At 42.9% G+C, this 22112-nt stretch overlaps 1 protein-coding gene across 2 annotated transcripts in view; it reads left to right on the top strand.

The window, feature by feature from the left end:
- LOC139420805 (protein Shroom1-like) overlaps positions 1-21608 on the top strand; it is a 52856-nt gene extending 31248 nt beyond the window's left edge. Inside the window, exons 2-8 of one of the 2 annotated variants that reach the window (XM_071171092.1) lie at positions 9218-12009; positions 12185-12237; positions 15849-16466; positions 16611-17198; positions 17462-17567; positions 17858-18130; positions 18841-21608. In XM_071171092.1, coding sequence (XP_071027193.1) covers positions 9361-12009; positions 12185-12237; positions 15849-16466; positions 16611-17198; positions 17462-17567; positions 17858-18130; positions 18841-19173 — 4620 coding nt within the window. In that variant the 5' untranslated portion in view covers positions 9218-9360 and the 3' untranslated portion in view covers positions 19174-21608. The remainder of the gene's footprint in view (positions 1-9217; positions 12010-12184; positions 12238-15848; positions 16467-16610; positions 17199-17461; positions 17568-17857; positions 18131-18840) is intronic. The other variant, XM_071171093.1, reaches the window with a different exon arrangement.
- Positions 21609-22112: the final 504 nt, after the last annotated feature.

The raw sequence follows: 22112 nt of genomic DNA, 5'->3' as shown, positions 1-22112 counted from the left end.
CTGCTCACCCGTCGTCCCCTTTTACCGTAATTCTGTCACCAAAATTTGCATCTGCACAGTTCTTCCAGTAAATGTGGTTTTGTTCAATTTTATGTGTAAATTGTTCAACATAAGTGCTTTTAAAACATAACATCTGAGTCTCCGTGTAATTGTGTTACCATGTAATTGCCCCTATGCAATAACTCAACCTCTCCACCTTTTCAAAAAGCTCTTCCTCTTAATGTTTGTTTGATCGGCCTCAACAGTGAAATTCTCTCTTACCCTGGGACCTTGAGAAAAGTCCTAGAACTTGGTTTTAACAGGATGGAAAAGTCTGCGTTCCACTATCCATTTTTCTATCTTTCTGTGTCTCTTGCCGTGTCATTAATTTTCTGTTTCCACCCAATTCTGAGGCCACAGTTGTTGGGCCCATCCTTGACCTAGGCCTATAAGCTTTCAAAACAAGTTACAGAAGCTTCAACTGACAGACACCTCAGGCTGTAGTCAAATGTTTTGTTTGTGTCAGTGGTTCAAAACTCTCTTTACTTGCTTACATGACTTGTGTAATCTGGTGCTCCAAGTGCCCCTCGGCTGGAGGGGCAAATTTGTATGTGCAAATTTAGAGCCCGGAAGCCTTCCAACCTCTGTGCTTTGGCTTGCAGCAGTAACCTGAGCTGAGTTGAAGCAGCCTACGTGCCGTATAGATGCTTGGATCCTCAGGGTCTCTCCATTTACCTAGCATAGACCTATAGGACTGCCTTACATTTGAAAATCACCCTGTAATTCACACGATCTGGTCCCGTTAGGACATCTTATCGGTCAGCAGCCGTTCATCCAATCATCCTCAGGCTCCGCATCGCTGGAGTCAATACTAGTGCACTTAGCTGTCTTCGATGACATCAGCCTGGTAGAGAGTGCATGCCGAGCCCCTGGTGGTCTGGTCTCGCGGCATTAAAATTGAGGTCACACTGTAAAAATAAGTACCTATGAAAGCCTGAAATGCACTGGTGGAATTCCGCCCTGCTCGGCCTAGCAATCAAATCTTCTTACTGAGATTTTGAACCCTGACACCTCCCAACTAAGTATTTTAAAACAGTGACTTTAAACTCTTGCTTTCTCTTTCTCGCTTTTCCCTTATTGAATGTCTGTATGTGATTGGGGGAAACGGAGATTAGTTGCCAGGTAGAAAATGGTTTGTTACCAAGTTAAGTAGGCTAAATCTGACATATGGTATAGCTGACATATCAGGCACATCAAGTCAATGTAGGGTCTTAAACGGCTGCATCACTTAAACTTGCCCTTCACGTGTCCATTTTGTGTGGGTGTCAATAGTCAATACAATTAGTCATGTGCACAAATATACAAAAACAACATGTAGATGTTGGATTCAGCACTGTGGCTCAGTGGGGAGTGTCCGAGTGGTGTTAAGAATAGCCCTTCTCTCCTGTGTTGCTTGCCCATCTCTAAGCCTTTGTGACTCATTCAGTGGGCTGGCAGGTGGGAATGGCAGCAGGTCAAAGATTTGACAATAACAACAGAGCACATAACACCTCAGACCAGACGCTTCCAGCATGAACCAGCCCATAACATAAAGCACAATGGCCAAGTGATCATCAGGGAAATACAGCTCTATACTGTATCTTACAGGAAAACACCACTACAGGTGAAACAGGCCTAGTAGTCAGCGGCAATTCCAGTGTAACAGAATTATTCTTTGACAAAAAAATGTTTTTTTTACTTTAAAATGTATGCCAAACAAAAAGATTGTTTCCAAAGTGTAACATACCATAAACATCTATGCACTACCTTTAACAATTTGCACTGAACATTTTACACAAACTAATTTAGTGAAAGAACCGTGCAGATGCAAACTTTGGTAACGGAATTCCGGTAAAATCTCGCTCAGGTTTTTATGACGTTTTCCAAAAACTAAATATCTGCGCCGAATTAAGATTCAAAGATTTCTACAGAAAGAATGGGGTGTCAACTATGACATGACACCTTGAGTTTGAAAAATCTCTTTTGGTTATTGAACTACAGTAAGTGGATCTGAATGGCATTATCATGTTTCACAAGTTTGGACATCACAGCGCACCACATCAGAGCACAGCAGAGTTCAATGCAGTAGAGTAAAGTACAGTCAAGTACAATACAGTACAATATACTGTACAGTCTTCTACTTTACCTTTCTTTATTGTAATGTATGGACTGTACTCACTGTACTGTATTTTACTGTGCTCTACTGTGCCACTTTCTGTTCTGTACTATACAAACTCGTGGAACATATGTCTATAATATGTTCAGATTTGGTCCGGTCCGTCTGTGGACGTTAACATCAACATCAAGGCCAGCTGAACATAACAGTATGCCAGTGGAAGGGAGGACAGTAACAGATGACCCAACTGTGTTTTGTGACTACTATGATTTCCCATTGTAGCCAACAGTAATTATGTTACGGATGTTTTGGTAATTCCGTTACCAAATTGGTAACGGATTTACAAGTTTTAATCACTTAATAATTCCTAAACAAAATTGATATCAGTAAAATCACTATAACTAATTTGTAGGTCAATTATTGCTTGTAACTTATGTGAACTTTCATTATTCTCCCTCACGAGGGAGAGAAATTTTAAAATATCTTAAAGATATGTGTGTTTTTGGTAACGGCGTTTGATGGCACAAGGCAATATTTCTTAAACTTACAGAAGGTAAACATCCCCCCCCCCCCCCCCCCAAAAAAAGCCAAATATGTGTTGATATTAGTTGGCAGGGGTCTTTACGTCCAACATTGTTGTATTTTTATGTATTTCTGATATATTTCAATACTATTTAGGTTTCAATAGTTTTTCCAAGACCCCTTTTCCATCCATGTATTCAGAAATCAGAGCCTTACATTTTTTTTAGATGGAAAATGGTTGAAAAATGTATCAATGCTTTCATTTCCCAAACATCTAGACTCTTAGCTTTCATTTGACACCCAATTTGACATGCTCCTATGGACTTCACTTTGGTGCTCATGGGTTCTTTTACATGGAAATGCCCTCAGGCACTATGCCTTAAGCTAATCAAACATAATGTCTTTGTTGTGAAATGTCATAACATCTCCATGATCTTAGTCTGTTTTTTTAAAGAAGTCAACATAATGAGATTGGAGTAAAATGGAATGTCCTGCACTGAAACAACTGAGACACAACTACCTTCTTGGCCCAAGGTTTTGGAAATGAAGACCAATGTTTGGGTAGTTGGGGCCTGCAGTAGAGGGGCGAGGAGGGAAAAGGTGGGGTCCCTGGCTTGTCCGTCTTTGTGAGTGTTTAGGGTTGAGAGCAGCACCCACCCCTGCTGCTTGGCTGCTCTCCATGTGCCGAGGACCCTGGGAATGAATGGTGCCCGAGCACTGTCTTTCTTTGAAGCCAGCCAGGAATGCGAGGCCCTTTTTTTTCTTCTTTTTTTTTTTTACGGCACTAACTATCTGCGGTGCTCATTGTTCATCAGCTAGGCGGACAGACGTCACAGGCATGCAATAGCCGCCTCTCGTCTTGGTCTTGGGGGAGAAGGACTCACTGGAACTTTACATTTCCTCCTGGTAACTTGTTTTGGTCCTTCTTTCACCGATAGATTCACCAGTAGATTACTACTAAAGCTATCTGAATTGTATCTAAAAGTCAAGTGCTAACTTGGAAATAGTTAGTTGTTTTTTTCTTCTTCATTGTTTCATGTGGCATCAAAAGTGTGAGCTCTCAAACCAACAACTTTGTCACAGGATTTGGTAAGTTGCTGCTTACAAGTTTCCTTGTGGTACTCTTAAAAATGTATTCCACTTAGGCCTGTTGGTATGAGTTGATTTGACTCTAATAGTAGTCACTAGCCTATGTGATGGTTTATCCAGCCAACCAGTTCAGTTTTCTGGTGTAGTTTGCTGTAGTAATGGTGTGAGTGTATTTGTCTGGGAATTTCTCTCTCTGTTCTCTCTGTGCATTTTTGCCACTAACTGGCATCCCCATCACTTTCAAATGAGCGCTCCCCTGTAGTTCCCCTGTTAGTGTGCTAGCAGTTCAAGGATAGAAGCCTGGCAGCCATGGAGAATCAGGTGTACCTCTACAACACATGAAAACAAACCCCTTTTAACATCACTAACTAGACCCGGGACGTCAGTGTGCATGGTAGCTGGAGGTTTTCATATTTTCATCAGCTGCAAACCAGGGGACAATGGGAAGATCTATAACACTTGGTCATTGAAGGTCTCAGAATGGTCACTGTAGTTTCTGGTACAACGTGGCTTGGAACAGAGGTACCTCAGCCATCTTAAATGGTTGGTATTTGACCAATTTGTTTGTGTATGTCTGTGTTGGCCCATGAGAGAGTGAAACCTGTTCGGCATCAAGGACTGTGGAGCTCATTGGCTTGTATTTGTGTTGGCTACACTGATCTGTGTGTATGCGTGACAGGTATGCACCTCCTGGAGGAAAACTAATCACCAAAGGCCTGTGTTCAGCTTTCTTCTTAAACTGTACTATCACCCACCATTACAGCTTCCTGTTGGTGGACTTTGTATCAGTATTTTGATGTTGGGTAAAACTGTATTGTAAACACCAATTTTGCCAGAAAGAGAAGTTTCACTGTACTAAACCTAGATAAATCAGACTCCCTCTTCCGTTACAAACAAGGTCAGCATGAAATTGTTTATTCAAGTCGTTATTGAAGATGACGATTCAAAGTTCTTTGGAACTTATTACTTCCTGCTACGACAAAATGGAGAAAAAAGCCCTTGGTTTTATCACTGAGATATTGAACCATGACATATAAACAACAATATTTACCTTTGGAAGCTTTTCTTTAACAAACACCAAACAAACACCCAACAGATGATGGCGTCGGGAAAAAATGGCAGCCGTTTTACGGGCGCCTAACCAATTGTGCTGTGATGTGGTGTTTGGTGTTTAAAACCTTAGATTAGACCTTAAAGAAACAGACTATTTGTCAAGTCATTCAAACACATTCAGTGTATGTGCTTGGTTGGTTTCCTGATGAGTTAATCCAACACACAGTGCTACATGCAGTGTTCCAGTGGTGGATAATCCATTAAAAAAAAGTTATCACATGACTAATCCTCAAATATGTCTGCAAAATGTATATGGAATTCCGGGCATTTTTGGAGCGGTGCAACGTGCACCTCAAGGTTCTAATTAAGGGGTCTGGTTCCACAGGCACCTCTAACAGGTGTTCCATGCTGTATGTAGGCTTTCCATTAAACTCATACATGTTGTTCCAAATGTACTTGATACTTTTTACACATTTCCTTACAATTATATTTGAAATACATTTTGTTTTCCTGTGAAAAACATTTGCTATAGGAAAAAAAAATGCTGTCGACATCTTTGCATTGCAAAAAAGCAGAACTGTTCTTTTGTTAGCCTCTTGTGTTTAATTGCTGATATTTAAATTCCCAGCCCTCCATTTCCGTGATTAGCCAAGAAAAGGCCTATTCTCCTCTGAGGCTGAGCCCTCCTAACTCAGGACTTAGTGCCCTTAGAGACCTTAATAGTTGAAGTCATGGACAATTCTACAGTAACAGAATTGCGTTAAGACTGCGTTAATATTTTTCACTTAAATTGTATGCCGAATTAAGAGTCAAAGATGTCTGCAGAAAGAATGGGGTGTCAGCTATAACATGACACCTTGCGTTTGAATGTATACTGAACAAAAAAATAAACGCAACATGTAAAGTGGTCCCATGTTTCATAAGCTGAAATAAACGACCCCAGAAATGTTCCATATGCACAAAAATCTTATTTCTCTCAAGTTTTGTGCACCATGCCAGTGGAAGGGAGAAATGTAGCAGGTGACCCAACTGTGGTTTGTAACTACTATGATTTCCCATTGTAGCCAATTAAGTTGCAGAAATTCTGAAATTCTGTCACTGATTTGGTAACATAATTTTGAGTTTGAATCACTTAATAATTCCTAAACAAATACTTTACTTGATACTTTACTTGTTACTTCTGTGAACTTTCATTATCCTCCCTCCTCACGAGGGAGATAATTTAGAAAAACTCACATATCTTTAAGACATTTTGGTAGAGGTCGACCGATTATGATTTTTCAACTCCGATACCGATTATTGGAGGCCCCAAAAAAGCTGATACCGATTAATCGGCCGATTTTTGTTTATTTATTTGTAATAATGACAATTACAACAATACTGAATGAACACTTATTTTAACTTAATATAATACATCAATGAAAATCAATTTAGCCTCAAATAAATAATGAAACATGTTCAATTTGGTTTAAATAATGCAAAAACAAAGTGTTGGAGAAGAAAGTAAAAGTGCAATATGTGCCATGTAAAAAAGCTAACGTTTAAGTTCCTTGCTCAGAACATGATAACATATGAAAGCTGGTGGTTCCTTTTAACATGAGACTTCAATATTCCAAGGTAAGAGGTTTTAGGTTGTAGTTAATATATTATTTATAGGACTATTTCTCTCTATTCCATATGTATTTCATATACCTTTGACTATTGGATGTTCTTATAGGCACTATAGTATTGCCAGTGTAACAGTGTAGCTTCCGTCCCTCTCCTCGCCCCTACCTGGGCTCGAACCAGGAACACATCGACAACAGCCAACCTCGAAGCATCGTTACCCATCGCTCCACAAAATCCGCGGCCCTTGCAGGGCAAGGGGAACAACTACTCCAAGTCTCAGAGCGAGTGACGTTTGAAACGCTATTAGCGCGCACCCTGCTAACTAGCTAGCCATTTCACATCGGTTACACCAGCCTAATCTCGGGAGTTGATAGGCTTGAAGTCATAAACAGCTCAATGGTTGAAGCACAGTGAAGATCTGCTGGCAAAACGCATGAAAGTGCTGTTTGAATGAATGCTTACGAGCCTGCTTCTGCCAACCACCGCCCAGTCAGACTGCTCTATCAAATATCAAATCATAGACTTAATTATAACAACAGAAATACGAGCCTTTGGTCATTAATATGGTTGAATCCGGAAACTATCATTTCGAAAACAAAACGTTTATTATTTCAGTGAAATACGGAACCGTTCCGTATTTTATCTAACGGGTGGCATCCCTAAGTCTAAATATTGCTGTTACATTGTACAACCTTCAATGTTATGTCATAATTACGTAAAATTCTGGCAAATTAGTTCGCAACAAGCCAGGCGGCCCAAACTGTTGCATATACCCTGACTTTGCGTGCAATGAACGCAGGAGAAGTGACACAATTTCACCTGGTTAATATTGCCTGCAAACCTGGATTTATTTTAGCTAAATATGCAGGTTTAAAAAATATATACTTCTGTGTATTGATTTTAAGAAAGGCATTGATGTTTTTGGTTAGGTACAGTCGTGCAACGATTGTGCTTTTTTCGCAAATGCGCTTTTGTTAAATCATCCCCCGTTTGGCGAAGTTGGCTGTCTTTGTTAGGAAGAAATAGTCTTCACACAGTTCTCAACGAGCCAGGCGGCCCAAACTGCTGCATATACCCTGACTCTGTTGCAAGAGAAGTGACACAATTTACCTAGTTACAATAAATTCATTTTGGCAGGCAATATTAACTAAATATGCAGGTTTAAAGATATATACTTGTGTATTGATTTTAAGAAAGCATTGATGTTTATGGTTAGGTACACGTTGGAGCAACGACAGTCCTTTTTCGCGAATGCGCACCGCATCGATTATATACAATGCGGGACATGCTAGATAAACTAGTAATATCATCAACCATATGTAGTTAACTAGTGATTATGATTGATTGATTGTTTTTTATAAGATAAGTTTAATGCTAGCTAGCAACTTACCTTGGCTTCTTACTGCATTCACATAACAGGCAGGCTCCTCGTGGAGTGCAATGAGAGCCAGGTGGTTAGAGCGTTGAACTAGTTAACTGTAAGGTTGCAAGATTGAATCCCCGAGCTGACAAGGTAAAAATCTGTTGTTCTGCCCCTGAACAAGGCAGTTAACCCACCGTTCCTAGGCCGTCATTGAAAATAAGAATGTGTTCTTAACTGACTTGCCTACTTAAATAAAGGTGTAAAAAAATAAAAAATATATATTAAAAAATCGGCGTCCAAAAATACCGATTTCTGATTGTTATGAAAACTTGAAATCGTCCTTAATTAATTGGCCATTCCGATTAATCGGTCAACCTCTAGTTTTTGGTAACCGTATTTCAAGTCAATCTTTCTTAAACTTACAGAATGCAGAAAAAAATATCCTAAACTAAATATAAGTGTTGATATTAGTTGGCTAGTCTTTACTTCATTATTATTGTGTTTTAATGTACATCTTCTGTAATCCCTTTTTAAGACTTTTTCTGGTAAATGTTTTATAAGACAGATTTTATATCTGTCTGACAATAAATCAAAGCCTTTGCTTATTGCATTTTTAGGATGGAAAACGATTCAAAAATGTATATATGCCTTAATTTATCAAACATATGGACTCATAGCTTTCATTTCACACCCAATTTGATAACCAATGCTCCTATGAACTTCACATGTTGGTGCTCATGGGTCCTTTTACATGGAAATGCCCTCGTCCTGACAGTGGACCAGTGGGCACGTGTGGGCAGTGGGCAAGTGGGCAGTGGGAAAGTCTTTCTCGTGAGAAATTCCAGATCAATGGAGTGAACTGTGAAATCACATTTATATTATTACAGATATAAGTGTACGGTGTACTTTAGCACTATTACAGATACCAGTGCTACGGTGTATTTTAGCACTATTACAGATACCAGTGCTACGGTGTACATTAGCACTTGGAAAGGACACATTTTTGTCAGGGGTGGAACTTAGATTTCCACCTCTCACTAACAAGAGAGGTCATGCAGCATTGCAGATGTCAGAAATTCCAAAAATCTATTTAGAGAGAAATAGTTGTTAGAATTCTCTGAGGATTTCTTAATTGCATTTAGCTGAAAGGTTCTGTGGCTGTACCTTTGATCTAGTAGGTCGGTGTTGAGTGTTGTTGTCCAAGTAGACATGCCATGATGATAATCTCACACAAACATAGTATTAATAGTCAACACAGTCAGCTATACTCGCTGAGAAAGCAGCACATGGTGCATGCCCCATTTCCTGTATGTTTTCATTGGCAGGAAAAAGCTACGGCATATTTAGGTTGGATTTTTGACTCCCAGCTCTAGGAGGAGGAAATGGAGCATGATAAATGACATTTTATTTCTATTAAGATAACCAATGTGTTTTTTTTTTAATTTTAGGAGTTATTGAAAAAGCAGACTACTGAAGAAGCTTAGAAAAGAAGGCAGAAAATGACCTGAATTCTCAGAAGTGAAAGATTAAGCTAAATGTGTCCGTATCACTCCCATTTCACCTGGGTCCACTCTTCAGTTTCCAATGCCAGATGGATTCCTATAATTTCCACTTTGAGAGAATGAGCAACCTAGACCTGCACCCTCTGAGCCTACCATTGAGTCGGCTCTCCCCAGCCAAGTCCACTAGCAGCATCGACCAGATCACCCACCAGCACGGCAAGGGCGACTCGGCCTACAGCTCCTTCTCTGGGGGCTCCAGTGCCCCAGAATATCCGTCCCCCCTCCTTTCAGACGACCTCCAGCACCACAGCCTGCACTACACAGACCTGAAGTATGTGAAGGCCATCTACCACCCCAACGTCCTCGACTCTGACGCCAAGAGCATGGATCAGCTCTACCGCTCGGTGGAGGCCATCTCAAATCAGTACCGCCACAACGATGGCTGCCTGAGTGCTTCACAGTACTGTGATCAGAATCAGGAAACGCTACCGCCCCCTCCTCCCCTGCCGCCTCCACCCCCCGCCCGCATGGACAGCTTCATAGCCACCAGGAACTTGGAGAACTGTAGGGCACAGCACGGCCCCGAGGGCCAGCTGGCAGACAGGCCACCTCCACGGCCCCAGACAAATAATTCTGTTGCTGCCTGTCTCAAGCCTGACCTAGTCTATGGCCACCGGGCCTCACAGCCCTATCACAGGGACCCAGTCGACCCTGACCACACAGTTAATAACACTGAGCAACAAAAGTCAGCAAACATCTTAAGTGGATCACCCCCTCACACGAGTCAGCCTGAGCAGCCCAAACAGCAGTCCGGTAGCGGCGATGGCGGGCACTTGGAGGATCAGCGCAAGAGGGCGCACTTGGCCCATGGCTCCCTCATGCCGGAGCAGCAGCGGTCCGCCAGCCCCTGGCATGTGCCACAGAACATGGTCAACAGCAGCATCCAGCACAAGGGCCAGTTCTACTTCGTTACAGGTGTTTGTAAGTCCAGTCTGAAGCATGGCTCTCTGTGTGTGCCAGAGGTGGGCAGTGAGAGCCCTGTGCCAGCGCCAGTGGAGACCCACAGGCTGGTGGAGATGGAGAGTTCACACAACACCATGGACAACATGTTCAGGAACACCCAACAGATGCAGCACAGCACCCATGACACCGCAACAACCAATGATAAGGAGTTTTACACCAAGAGTCAAGATGAGGAGACACTGATTCAGAGTAGAATTTCATACGGCCCCTCTCACATTTCAAACCAGGGCTCGCGCAGTTTCGATGCCTTAGAGCAAAGTCACAAGGTCCAGAGCAGAGAGATCGGCAGGCATCACAGCCCCAACCACCACATCTTCTACTGCGGCCCAGAGAAGAACTGTCCTCCATTATCAAACTTCCACAACCTGGTAGTCCCTCCTCCAATCAACATGGAGCAGGCCAACCACCACAAGAGATACAAACAGGTCAAGAGAGGGAGGAGGCAGCTATTAGGAGACGTTGCCAGTGAAAAGATCAACAAGGAAACCACCCCGCTTCTGTACCACCTCACTGGAGCCAACAGGGTGGCGCTGAGTTTGTACAAGCCCGAAAAGGACATTGAGGTCAGTGTGAAAAGTAAAGATGCAGGCCGGAACACCACCCCCATTAGCTGTAGTGATACGACACCACGGGGTGAAACATCCAAGGAAGAGAGAGTGGAGGCTACCTCCCACCCCTGCAACACCCTGGATGACCCCTTCACGAAGTACTACAAGGAGAAACTGAAGGATGCCCAGTCTAAGGTGCTCAGGGAGACCTCCTTTAAGAGGAGGGACCTGCAGCTGTCCTGGCCCCACAGAGTGAGGCAGAGGCCTGAGCTCAGGCCCACAGTACTTCACATGGTCTCCTCTTCACAGGACTCTGAGACCTCAACAGACACACTCACCCCGTCCCCAACACACTCTGAGGGGACCGATGAGGAGAACATAAAGGAAACGGGGAAGGAGGTTGAGAAGGTGATAGAGAGCGTGGTGGTGAAGGGCAGTGAAAAGGAAAACGGGAGACCAGCGAATGTTGCCCAGCCTCAGGTGCCTCGAATCAGGAGAAGGAAGCGCCTGACTCCAGAGCAGAAGAAGCTGTGCTACTCAGAGCCGGAGAATCTGAACCAGCTGGGTGACACACCCTCCCACCACGCAGGCTGCCGTTCCCTGGGCAACGAAAGTGAAGGAGGCCTGCTAGTGCTCTCAAGTGAGGAGGGGGAGCTGGGAGAACAGGGCCTGGTGGCAGCTAGGAGAAAGATGTTTGAAACCAGAGGCAGGGCCATGTCTGCCTCCAGCCTCTCCAAGACATCCCTGAAGCACCTCCAGCACAAGGCCCTGGTGGCCTACATGGAGCGCAAGACGGGACACAAGGTGGCTGAGTCCCAGCAGCCCAACCCTCAAGCCTCTCAAGTCCCCAGCCAGAGGCACTCCACGGCTGGGAAGCCTTCTGACTGGGATTCCAGGCCTCAGTCTGGGAATAAAGAAGGCCCCAAGAAGAAGCTGCACAGGCCCCACTCCGCTGGTCGCATCCTGGACTCAACCTCCAGCTCGATAAGGTACTCACAGTTCAGCTCCAGCTCCACCCAGGCCCGAGGTCATTCCCAACAGGCCAGCTGGAGAGAGTTACCCAGCCACTCTCAGGGGAAGTCTGCCTCTGTGGAAAGTCTTCTGGACCAGCCTGAACCACCTGAGTTCTTCAGAAATCGTTCCACCTCAACGCCCCACGCATTTCAGGTAAGCCTCATCATCATCATCATCATCAGAACACTAGCCTCACTCACCAGGCTTTAATGGTATTTGTAGAATTTCATTGAATTTTATGGAGGCCCGTGTCACTTTTCTGAATGTACCACAATAAATGTTCAAAGGGTGTTATTAATGTTGATTATTGGTATGTGTTTGGCTACAGGGTCACAACTACATGAATGATCCCTCACCAGTGAATACTCTGGACACTTCCAGGTATGTTGCCCTCAATAGTTTATTGGGAAAGTGGGAGTATCTGTGCCTGTAATGTTTACTGTAAACCATGTGTGTTGTACACGGATGCTTGCTCCAACTTGATTTACTGCGCCATTGAAAGGGAAAACACATACAGTGCCTTCAGAAAGTATTCACACCCCTTGACTTTTTCCACATTTTGTTGTTACAGCCTGAATTTAAAATGGATTCAATTGAGATATTGTGCTTCACTGGCCTACGCACAATACCCCATAATTGTTTTTAGAAATGTTTACAAATTAATTAAAAATGAAAAGCTGAAATGTCTTGAGTCAATAAGTATTCAACCCCTTTGTTATGGCAAGCCTAAATACAATGTGGACACCCCTTAAAATGAGTGGGTTCAGCTTTCTCAGCCACACCCGCAATCTCCATAGATAAACATTGGCAGTAGAATGGCCCGTACTGAAGAGCTCAGTGACTTTCAACATGGCACTGTCATAGGAAACCACCTTTCCAACAAGTCAGTTCGTCAAATTTCTGCCCTGTTAGCTGCCCCGGTCAACTGTAAGTGCTGTTATTGTGAAGTGAAAACGTCTAGGAGCAAGAACGGCTCAGCCGCGAAGTGTTAGGCCACAGAAGTTCACAGAACGGGAGCGACGAGTGCTGTAGCGCATAAATATCATCTGTCCATGGTTGCAACACTCACTACAGAGTTCCAAACTGCATCTGAAAGCAACGTCAGCAGAAAAACTGTTCGTCTGGAGCTCCATGAAATGGGTTTCCATGGCCGAGCAGCCGCACACAAGCCTAAGATCACCATGTGCAATGCCAAGCACCGGCTGGAGTGGAGTTAAGCTCGCCGCCATTGGACTCTGAAGCAGTGGAAACACACTCTCTAGATTGATGAATCACGCTTCACCAATCTGGGTTTGACGGATTCCAGGAGAACGCTACCTGCCCGAATGCATAGTGACAACTGTAAAGACTGGTGGATGAGGAATATTGGTCTGGGGCTGTTTTTTGTGGCAACAGTTTGGGGGAAGGCCATTTCCTATTTCAGCATGACAATGCCCCCGTGCTCAAAGCGAGGTCCATACAGAAATGGTTTGTCGAGATCAGTGTGGAATAACTTTACTGGCCTGCACTTAGCCTTGACCTCATCCCCATCGAACACCTTTGGGATGAATTGGAACGCCGACTGCGAGCCAGGCCTAATTAACCAACATCAGTGCCCGACCTCACAAATGCTCTTGTGGCTGAATGGAAGCAAGTCCCCACAGCAATGTTCCAACATCTAGTGGAAAGCTTTCCCAGAAGAGTGGAGGATGTTATAGCCGCAAAGGGAGGACCAACTCCATATTAATGCCCATGATTTTGGCCATGTAGTGTAATTTCAAGTCATATAATAAGTTGCATGGATGACTACCTCATCTTTGTACCTCACACATACAGTTATCTGTAAGGTCCATCAGTTGAGCAGTGCATTTCATACTCAAATACAACCACAAAGACCAGGAAGGTTTTCCAATGCCTCGCAAAGAAGGGCACTTATTGGTAGATGGGTAAAAAAAACCAGACATTGCGTATCCATTTGAGCATGGTGAAGTTATTAATTAAACTTTGGGTGGTGTATCAATACACCCAGCCACTACAAAGATAGAGGCGTTCTTCCTAATACAGTTGCCGAGGATGCGTCAACAACATTATAGTTACTCCACAATACTAGCCTAAGTGATAGAGTGAAAAGAAAGCCTGTACAGATTAAAAAATATTCCAAAACATGCATCCTGTTTGCAATAAGGCACTAAACTGGAACTGCAAAGAAATGAACTTTGTCCTAAATAGAAAGTGTTATGTGTTGGGCAAATCCAAAATGTCACTGAGTACCACTCTTCATATTTTCAAACGTGGTGGTGGCTGCATCATGTTATGGGTATTCTTGTCATCGGCAAGGACTAGGGTGTTTTTTAGGATAAAAAGAAACTGAATAGAGCTAACCACAGGCAAAATCCTTGAGGAAAACCTGGTTCAGTCTGCTTTCCAACAAACACTGGGAGACAAATTCACCTTTCAGCAGGACAATAACCTAAAACACAAGACCAAATATACACTGGATTTGCTTACAAAGACGGCATTGAATGTTCCCGAGTGGCTTAGTTACAGTTTTGAAAATCTATGGCAAGACTTTAAAATTTCTGCCTAACAATGATCAACAACCAACAATCAACTTAACAGAACTTGAAGAATTTAAAATAAATAGTGCAAATATTGTACAAGGTGTGCAAAGGTCGTAGATACTTACCCTGAAAGGCACATAGCTGTAATCGCTGCCAAAGGGGATTCTAACATGTATTAACTCAGGGGTAGGAATGCTTACAGTGCCTTCGGAAAGTATTCAGACCCCTTGACTTTTACAGCCTTATTCTATAATGCATTAAATCGTTTTTCCCCCTCATCAATATACACACAATACCCCATAATGACAAAGCAAAAACAAGTTTTTTTGAAATTTTTGCAAAAGTATTAAATATAAAATAATACAAATAAATATCACATTTTACATACAGTGCCAGTCAAAAGTTTGGACACACCTACTCATTTCAGGGTTTTTCTTTATTTTTACTATTTTCTACATTGTAGAATAATAGTGAAGACATCACAACTATGAAATAACACATATGGAATCATGTAGTAACCAAAAAGGTGTTCAACAAATCAAAATATACAGTATGTATTCTTCAAAGTAGCCACCCTTTGCCTTGATGAAAGCTTTGCACAAATGTTTTATTGTGCCGCGACACAATCCTGTCTCGGAGCTCTTCGGACAATTCCTTCGACCTCATGGCTTTGTTTTTGCTTTGATATGCGTTGTCAAGTGTGGGACCTTATATAGACAGGTGTGTGCCTTTCCAAATCATGTCCAATCAATTGAATTTACCACAGATGGACTCCAATCAAGTTGTAGAAACATCTCAAGGATGATCAATGGAAACAGGATGCATCTGACCTTAATTTTGTGTTTTTATAGCACATTTTCTGAATATTTATGTAAATAAGGTATTTTTGTTTTTTTATTTGAATTCATTTGCAAAATATTCTAATAACTTGTTTTCGCTTTTTCATGATGGGGTATTGTGTGTAGATTGCTGAGGATTTTTATTTAATCAATTTTAGGATATGGTTGTAATGTAACAAAATGTGGAAAAAGTCAAGTGGTCTGAGTACTTTCCGAAGGCACTGTATGTAAATGAGATACTTCAGTATTTAATTTTCAATAAAATAAAAAAAAATGTCTAAAAACATATCACATTGTCATTATGGGGTATTGTGTGTAGGTGAGAAAAAAATATTTTGAATTCAGGCTGTAACACAACATATTGTGAAATAAGTCGAGGGGTGTGGATACTGTATACCATGCCAACATTATATTCTGAGAAGTATATAGACGTAACATCAAGATAAACATTAGACCTACATTACAACTATATTCAGGGAGTCTTTTTATAAACTAGTGTTTTTTAATCAGCTATGATTAGGGTAAGATAAGAACATACCATATCTGAGAGGAAACTGGCACGTCAGTCTCCAAAGCATCTGAATCTCATCACAATCTCTGTGTTCTTTTTCAGTGCTCAGACTCAGAGGCCAGTAGATGAGGAGACGGTGGTAATGAGGAGAGGCCAGGCAATATCAGTCCCTGAGGGTCAGCGGGTCCGGGTGGTGGCCCAGCGGGGAAAGTCCATGGAGGAGCTGGGTATGTCCCAGGTCAGCCACTCTCTGGTCCTCAATAAGAGCTCTGAGCAGCTGGACCAGCTCTGCAGTAGGCAGATGGGCCCAGGACCAGGCCAGGAGAAGAGGATTGTCTCATTCTTTGGCGAGGGCCAGGAGAAAGCCCAGAGGCAGACCAAGAGGAAGCCCCTCTTCAAGCAGGAATCTGCACCACAGCTGGGCAGTGAGGAAGACAAAGAGGAGATGACTAAAAGCACCAGAGAGTCTAGTGAGTCTGTCTCCCCTGCATGGAGAACCTCGTCTCGGGTCAGGACTCGCTCAGACGGCTCCCCCAGATCATATGACTTTGGCCCCCTCGTTAAAGATGAGATCGAGACCGCTGAGCTCTCCTGCGATGTCCCACTCCCACCGTCCCATAATGGTCAGGAGTCCAGTGAGAGAGCGGTCAAGTCTACCTCAACTTCTCCCTCCATACCCACAAATCCCAGGGGCACTAGAGAGAGCAAGACTGGCTCCAGGTAGGTGACCATATAATGATAAAGTGACCCTCACTCAGCATATGATATTCTCATCATTTAAATCAATGTTACTGTATACATGGCTATTTATCACTGTTGATATTATTTGAATAATTTCATTTTCTAATGTCTTTCTCATTCCAGCAGAGTGAAGACCGCCCGTCCTTTACACCACTCTGTGGTGAGAGAGCAGTCAGTGGACGAGCCCAGTGTGAGTCCCAAGTCCCCTCAGGAAGTCTCCCTGAGCTGTGGAGTCACCACAGACCCCACTCTGTGGATCATACCACCTGAACCAGGGAGCAAAGACGAGGGCGAGGACCCAGCACTTTCTGATAATCTGGCCGAGGGAGAAACTCCAAATCTAGCCCCTGCTCCGGCAGCTTGTGAGCCCCTTACAATTTCCTCCTCCACCACACCAGTCCCTGACACTGACACTTCCCAGAGTGGGGAGGGCGAACAACCAGAGGAAAAAAAGGAAACCAATACGGTGGAGGGGGAGACCCAAGCAGGCGAGGCAGAGAGCCCAGAAAAGACACCCACCACAGAGGAGTCAAAATGGGAGGAGCTGGTGGAGGAGGTGGTCACAGCGGACCAATCGCTGGCTCGGGTGCTGCACCCGTTGACCAATCGTAAGACGGCGCTGATGCTAATGGAGCGTCTACTGTCGGAGGACACTCTGCTGATGGAGGAGCACTATAAGAAGAAGCAGGAGCAGAGAGACGCTGCAGACAGGTGACTCTCATTATTAGACACATTATACTGTACCGGTTCAGGTGTCTGATGGCCACACCCTCGATCAGCAGGTGCCATGTTACCTGCTGTTATGTCAACGCGCCTAGATATCTGCTTCCAAGTTGCACTAGATTGAGAGACACGTGTAAAAGACAATCTCATGGCTAAAGGCCGATGAACATCTTTCCAAGGTTAATCTCATCCATATGCATCACTATCATCAGTATCATGCCCGTGTCTTTTTCCGCTCTCTCTACCTGAAGCTCTGAAGCGGTGGATGACCCTGAAGCACGTCCCACATCTCCTGATGATGATCAAATCCAACCCCAACCAGAGCCACTGAGCAAGGCGGATGTCACGGAGAAGAAGGTCATTATTGCGTTTCAGCTCTGCATTATGTTTTTTGTTGTTGTAATAGAAGTGGGTTTACTTTATCTCTGCCAGTTGATGATGTCATCTTAATATCATCTGGATGCAGTTTAACTAAGCAGGTTTGGCATCACCTGATGAAGTCTGCCCTGATTATTGAGATGCCAGATAAACTGTCAGACTCTTATCTTATCTCCTGTTTGTTTTGAGCTGAACATAAAGAGCCCAAAAGCACAATGTCATGTATATTGTTCTCTCTCAAACTCACCAATTCCCTCCCCTTCCTACAGAGGCTGCTGGTGGTGTGTATTGAGGAGCGCCTGCGGGCCCTGGAGGAGCCCTGTGGTGCCCTGCAGGTGGAGGTGCATGAGAATGGGGTGCGGGGCGAGGCCGTGGAGGCCCTGGTTCGGGAGCGATGTACGCCCGTGGAGCTTGAGCGCTACGGCCTGTTCATCGGAGACCTGGAACGCGTGGTCAGCCTGCTGCTGTGTCTGTCCTCTCGGCTGGCCCGCGTGCAGAATGCCCTGAGCACCGTGGACCAGCACACAGACGAAGAGGAGAAGGTGAGAGAGATCAAACATGCAACGTGCGAACATGCTGGTTGAAAAAAAAGCACCTTATCTGAGCAATTGTGAGAAATGAAGAGGGATTGTTGATGTTGTTTATTTGATTGATTGCCTTTATTAGGTTTTGTAATGAACATGTTGACAGTGTTTCTCAGCTGGATATGTACTTTTCAGTCAATTCCTAATGAGATGCTATGATTAGACTGCAGCGTACATCACCTGATGTCATGTGATTCCCCTCTGATTATCTCCACAGTAGTTTCTTGCTAAATGTTCTAGTTTCGTGTGCTTCAAATTTGCTTTAGTGCCCATGCTAAATTCAGATGTTTTGTTGTTTCCCTGGATCTTCATATTTGTATTCAATGGGCTCATAGTTGAAATATTTCTATGAATTTCACACTGACTGCCCTTTGTATTGAGCGTTTTTAGTGGCTTGTGTTTTCTGCTGCTATCAGCAGTGCTGGTATTTACAATGAGTCACCGAAACTCCAAACCAGTTTCGATGCAAATTTCTATCTGTCCTGCCCTCTGTTGACAAAAATAAATACTGCATCACTTTACTGTGAAACTGCAACATGAGCTTACTTGACTGGCAGTTTCTCCATAACAGCTGACCACAAAATGCCTTTCCGTAAACACTACTAGTACACATTGGATAATGATGAAACATTTAGGGAATAATCCAACCTTTTTTAATCCCTTGGCAGGATTCTCTGGACAACCGTCACCGTCTGCTGTGCAAGCAGTGGGAGGACGCCAAAGACCTGAAGGACAACCTGGACAGACGGGAGAGGATGGTGTCTAACTTCCTGTCTCGCTGCCTGACGGCCGAGCAGCTACAGGGCTACCAGCACTTCGTCCAGACCAAGGCCTCGCTCCTCATCAGGATGAAGGACCTGGACGAGAGGCAGCGTCTGGGGGAAGAGCAGCTAGAGTCCCTGCTCAACACCCTCCCTCCCTGGGGACCACCATCAGGACCCCATCCTAGTCTATCATCTCCCCCAGCTGTCCATCAACTCTCTGGGCTTATAGAGCCCTGAATCGCCTCTGCTTCATCCATCCTGGGCTGTCACCAGCCAGCAAAATGACATGGATGTCTGTAAAAAAAAGAATAAAAAAAAGGAGTCCCTCAGACTACCATCTGTCCATATGTATGTATGTATAAGGAATATTTGTGTGCCTTTAGAGGGGTGTAGAAGTTAGGAATACAGTGTGGAATGTTCAGTATATCTATTATCACTATAATTGTATGTCCTTTTCACCTCCGCCTGTGACTTTGAAAAACATTATAAGCTTTAAGATTGTATTCTGGCCTGGAAGTAGTCTTGTTGATCAATCATACTGTACTGTATGTGTCTGTCTGAAGCCTGGTGAGTGAGGATAGCCTGATAAGGTTGCTAAAATACTGTATATCTCAGTCAAAGTAGGTGGTAGATTTAATCTCCTTATGTTTTTTGTTTTTTTTACGCGTTTAATGTAAAATGAAGGCACTATAGATGAAAACCAAAAAGGTGAATGAAAAAAAGCACTTTGATATGTAACTGCACATTTCTGTTTTCTTTTGAAAACACTAAATTCAAAAGCTAAGCCTTACTCCATCCAATGTTGTTTTTTCAACTGGTTTATATAGGAAGTTTAGGAAGTTGGTGGCACCTTAATTGGGGAGAACAGGCTCGTGGTAATGGTTGGAGTGGTTTCCATGTGTTTGATGCCATTCCATTCGCTCCATTTCAGCTATTATTATGAGCCGTCTTCCCCTCAGCAGCCTCCACTGGTGGTATGTATGACATTCAACGATGCCAATTATGTACAGTATAGCCCACTGCAATTTAGACTACCGATGTTATGTCTTATTGTTTCATGCTGACAAAGTTACACCAAAGAGGTGAATCTTTTAAAAAGATATTAAGCATTTCCATTCCAGATCATAAAAAAATATATATCCTTTGTATCTGACAAACTACGCTGACTTGAAATTATACAAGAATTAAATGACCAAGAACTTAACTCTCTTTCCTTTACCTTCTTCCACTAGACTGTTTATTAGGCTCTCTCACAGTACTCTAGAAGTAGTGAATCTGTCCTCGCTCTAGTAATAGTTTTAATGGAATCCTTGTGGTGGCCTTCAATGTCAACATTCCCCAGGAAAAGCCTTCATCAGGCATGCCTATTTATTTGTTTTGACTTATGTGGAAATGCACAACCACAAATCTTAATTTTCGACCTTTTGTTTTGCATAATAATGCAACAAACAAAAAAATAATGAATGCATAATAATGTTTGCTTCGTGTTCTTTGGTCCTTGTGTGATGTTGATTTCTGTTTTGCTATGATCAATATTGTTTGAATATTTGACCAAGTGGAAAGCACAGCGTTGTTATGATCCTGTGCTAAATGATGATCCAGCAGAGCTTACTTACATCACTGCTTCCCTCTGATTGATAGTGTATGTGTTCATTGTGAGGGGATTAGGATGAGAGAAACCTTTCCCTGTTTAAGTAACAGTACTGTGTGTTTGCTCTGTGTTCTTTGGTCCTTTGTTTGTTTGCCCAATCCTATTAATTCACAGATGAATGTTGTTATTATTGCTCTCATACATGCTCTCATACAACGTTGACCCACGAGTGGATCTTCTGTTTGAGGACTTCCTCAGGCGTTGATGGTTGCAGAACTGAAAGAAGAAGAAAAAATGTCAATGTACTGTTCATCGGCAGAATGGATTTTTTTTTTGGCGAAATAATTAAGAGAGAACACAAACAATAGAATATTTTGTGGAAATGTATAATGTACACTGCTCAACTCTCTCACTCTACACATTTCTCTGGAGATTTACGGCGATGTCCATTTCAGTTTGCTAAACAAATGTGTGTTTGTTTTGGCCTTTGTATAGAGGACAGCCACAAAGGTGAAGTGGGATTCTGCCTCAGAGCCTCGTTGTTTATATGGCCTGAAGGAATTCCTGAGACATGCGAAAGATCTGTCCCTGGAAACCGAGGCAGAGCGTCACCAACAGAAAGGACATTCTTGCTTTCAACAGACCCATGCTATTTCCTGCTATGTATATAAACATATATTATTGTTAGTAACTTATCACTTATTTTTACCCATTTGTCAAAAAGTGTTAATAAATATCCCACAACAGGACTGATGTTTTGAAACAGGTATTGTTTGTTTAGTGGGGGTAGGGTTTTGCAATCCGGAAAGAGATCCATTTAGAAAGGATAATCACAACGAATGACACGTTTATTGGTTTTCAATCAATCCCAGTCTTGGGATGACAGTATGGGCCTTTGTATTTCCTCTGCCTGTCTTCATTGTGTCTGACTCACTGTCACCTCCCTGTGTTGTGTTTTGTTTGCCTTGTGGAAAGTTTTCTTAATTTGTTGCTTGAAATTGTCATGACATTTTGTTATATTGTGAATAAATTAAACATTCTCCTTCCACCAAACCGTTCGCTATATCTGAATAAAAATGGCCTAAGGTACATCTAACTCATTTTATGCTTCTTGAAACATCTTTTGAAACAACAGATTCATAATGTTAGCAGATGTTAATGTCTTCACTAATATGGTATGTGTTATATGGAGAGGCTGATGAGCTCAAATTCAGTGGGATTGGATCGGCTTGTTGAAGGGAGGCGTCTCCCCATGTCCTCTGGCCTCGTTAGCAGCTCTGATGGAATGCTGCCCAGTTTGTTTGTGAACAACAACAAACGCCTATTATGAGGCATTGAATGTTTGAGAAAAAACAGGATTTTTTGGCACATCCCTCCAGAAACCAAGAGAGAGATGCCAGAATACAGCATTAACTAACTTCCAATAGCGAAGTACTTTTTCGTCGGACTCCCAAGGTTACTAGAGAAGGTCAAGCTAAGCATATGCATACTTTAGCAAACAAGGACATAAAACTAAATTGGATTTTTACAATAAACTGATTGAGAGACATTTACAATATACAAGGATTGCAAAACCTGTGTTATA

This window comes from Oncorhynchus clarkii, chromosome 12 (assembly GCF_045791955.1).
Source record: "Oncorhynchus clarkii lewisi isolate Uvic-CL-2024 chromosome 12, UVic_Ocla_1.0, whole genome shotgun sequence".
Classification (NCBI taxonomy): Eukaryota; Metazoa; Chordata; class Actinopteri; order Salmoniformes; family Salmonidae; genus Oncorhynchus; species Oncorhynchus clarkii.
The sequence above is the reverse complement of the archived record's forward strand: the minus strand, read 5'-3'. Positions and strand labels throughout refer to the sequence as shown.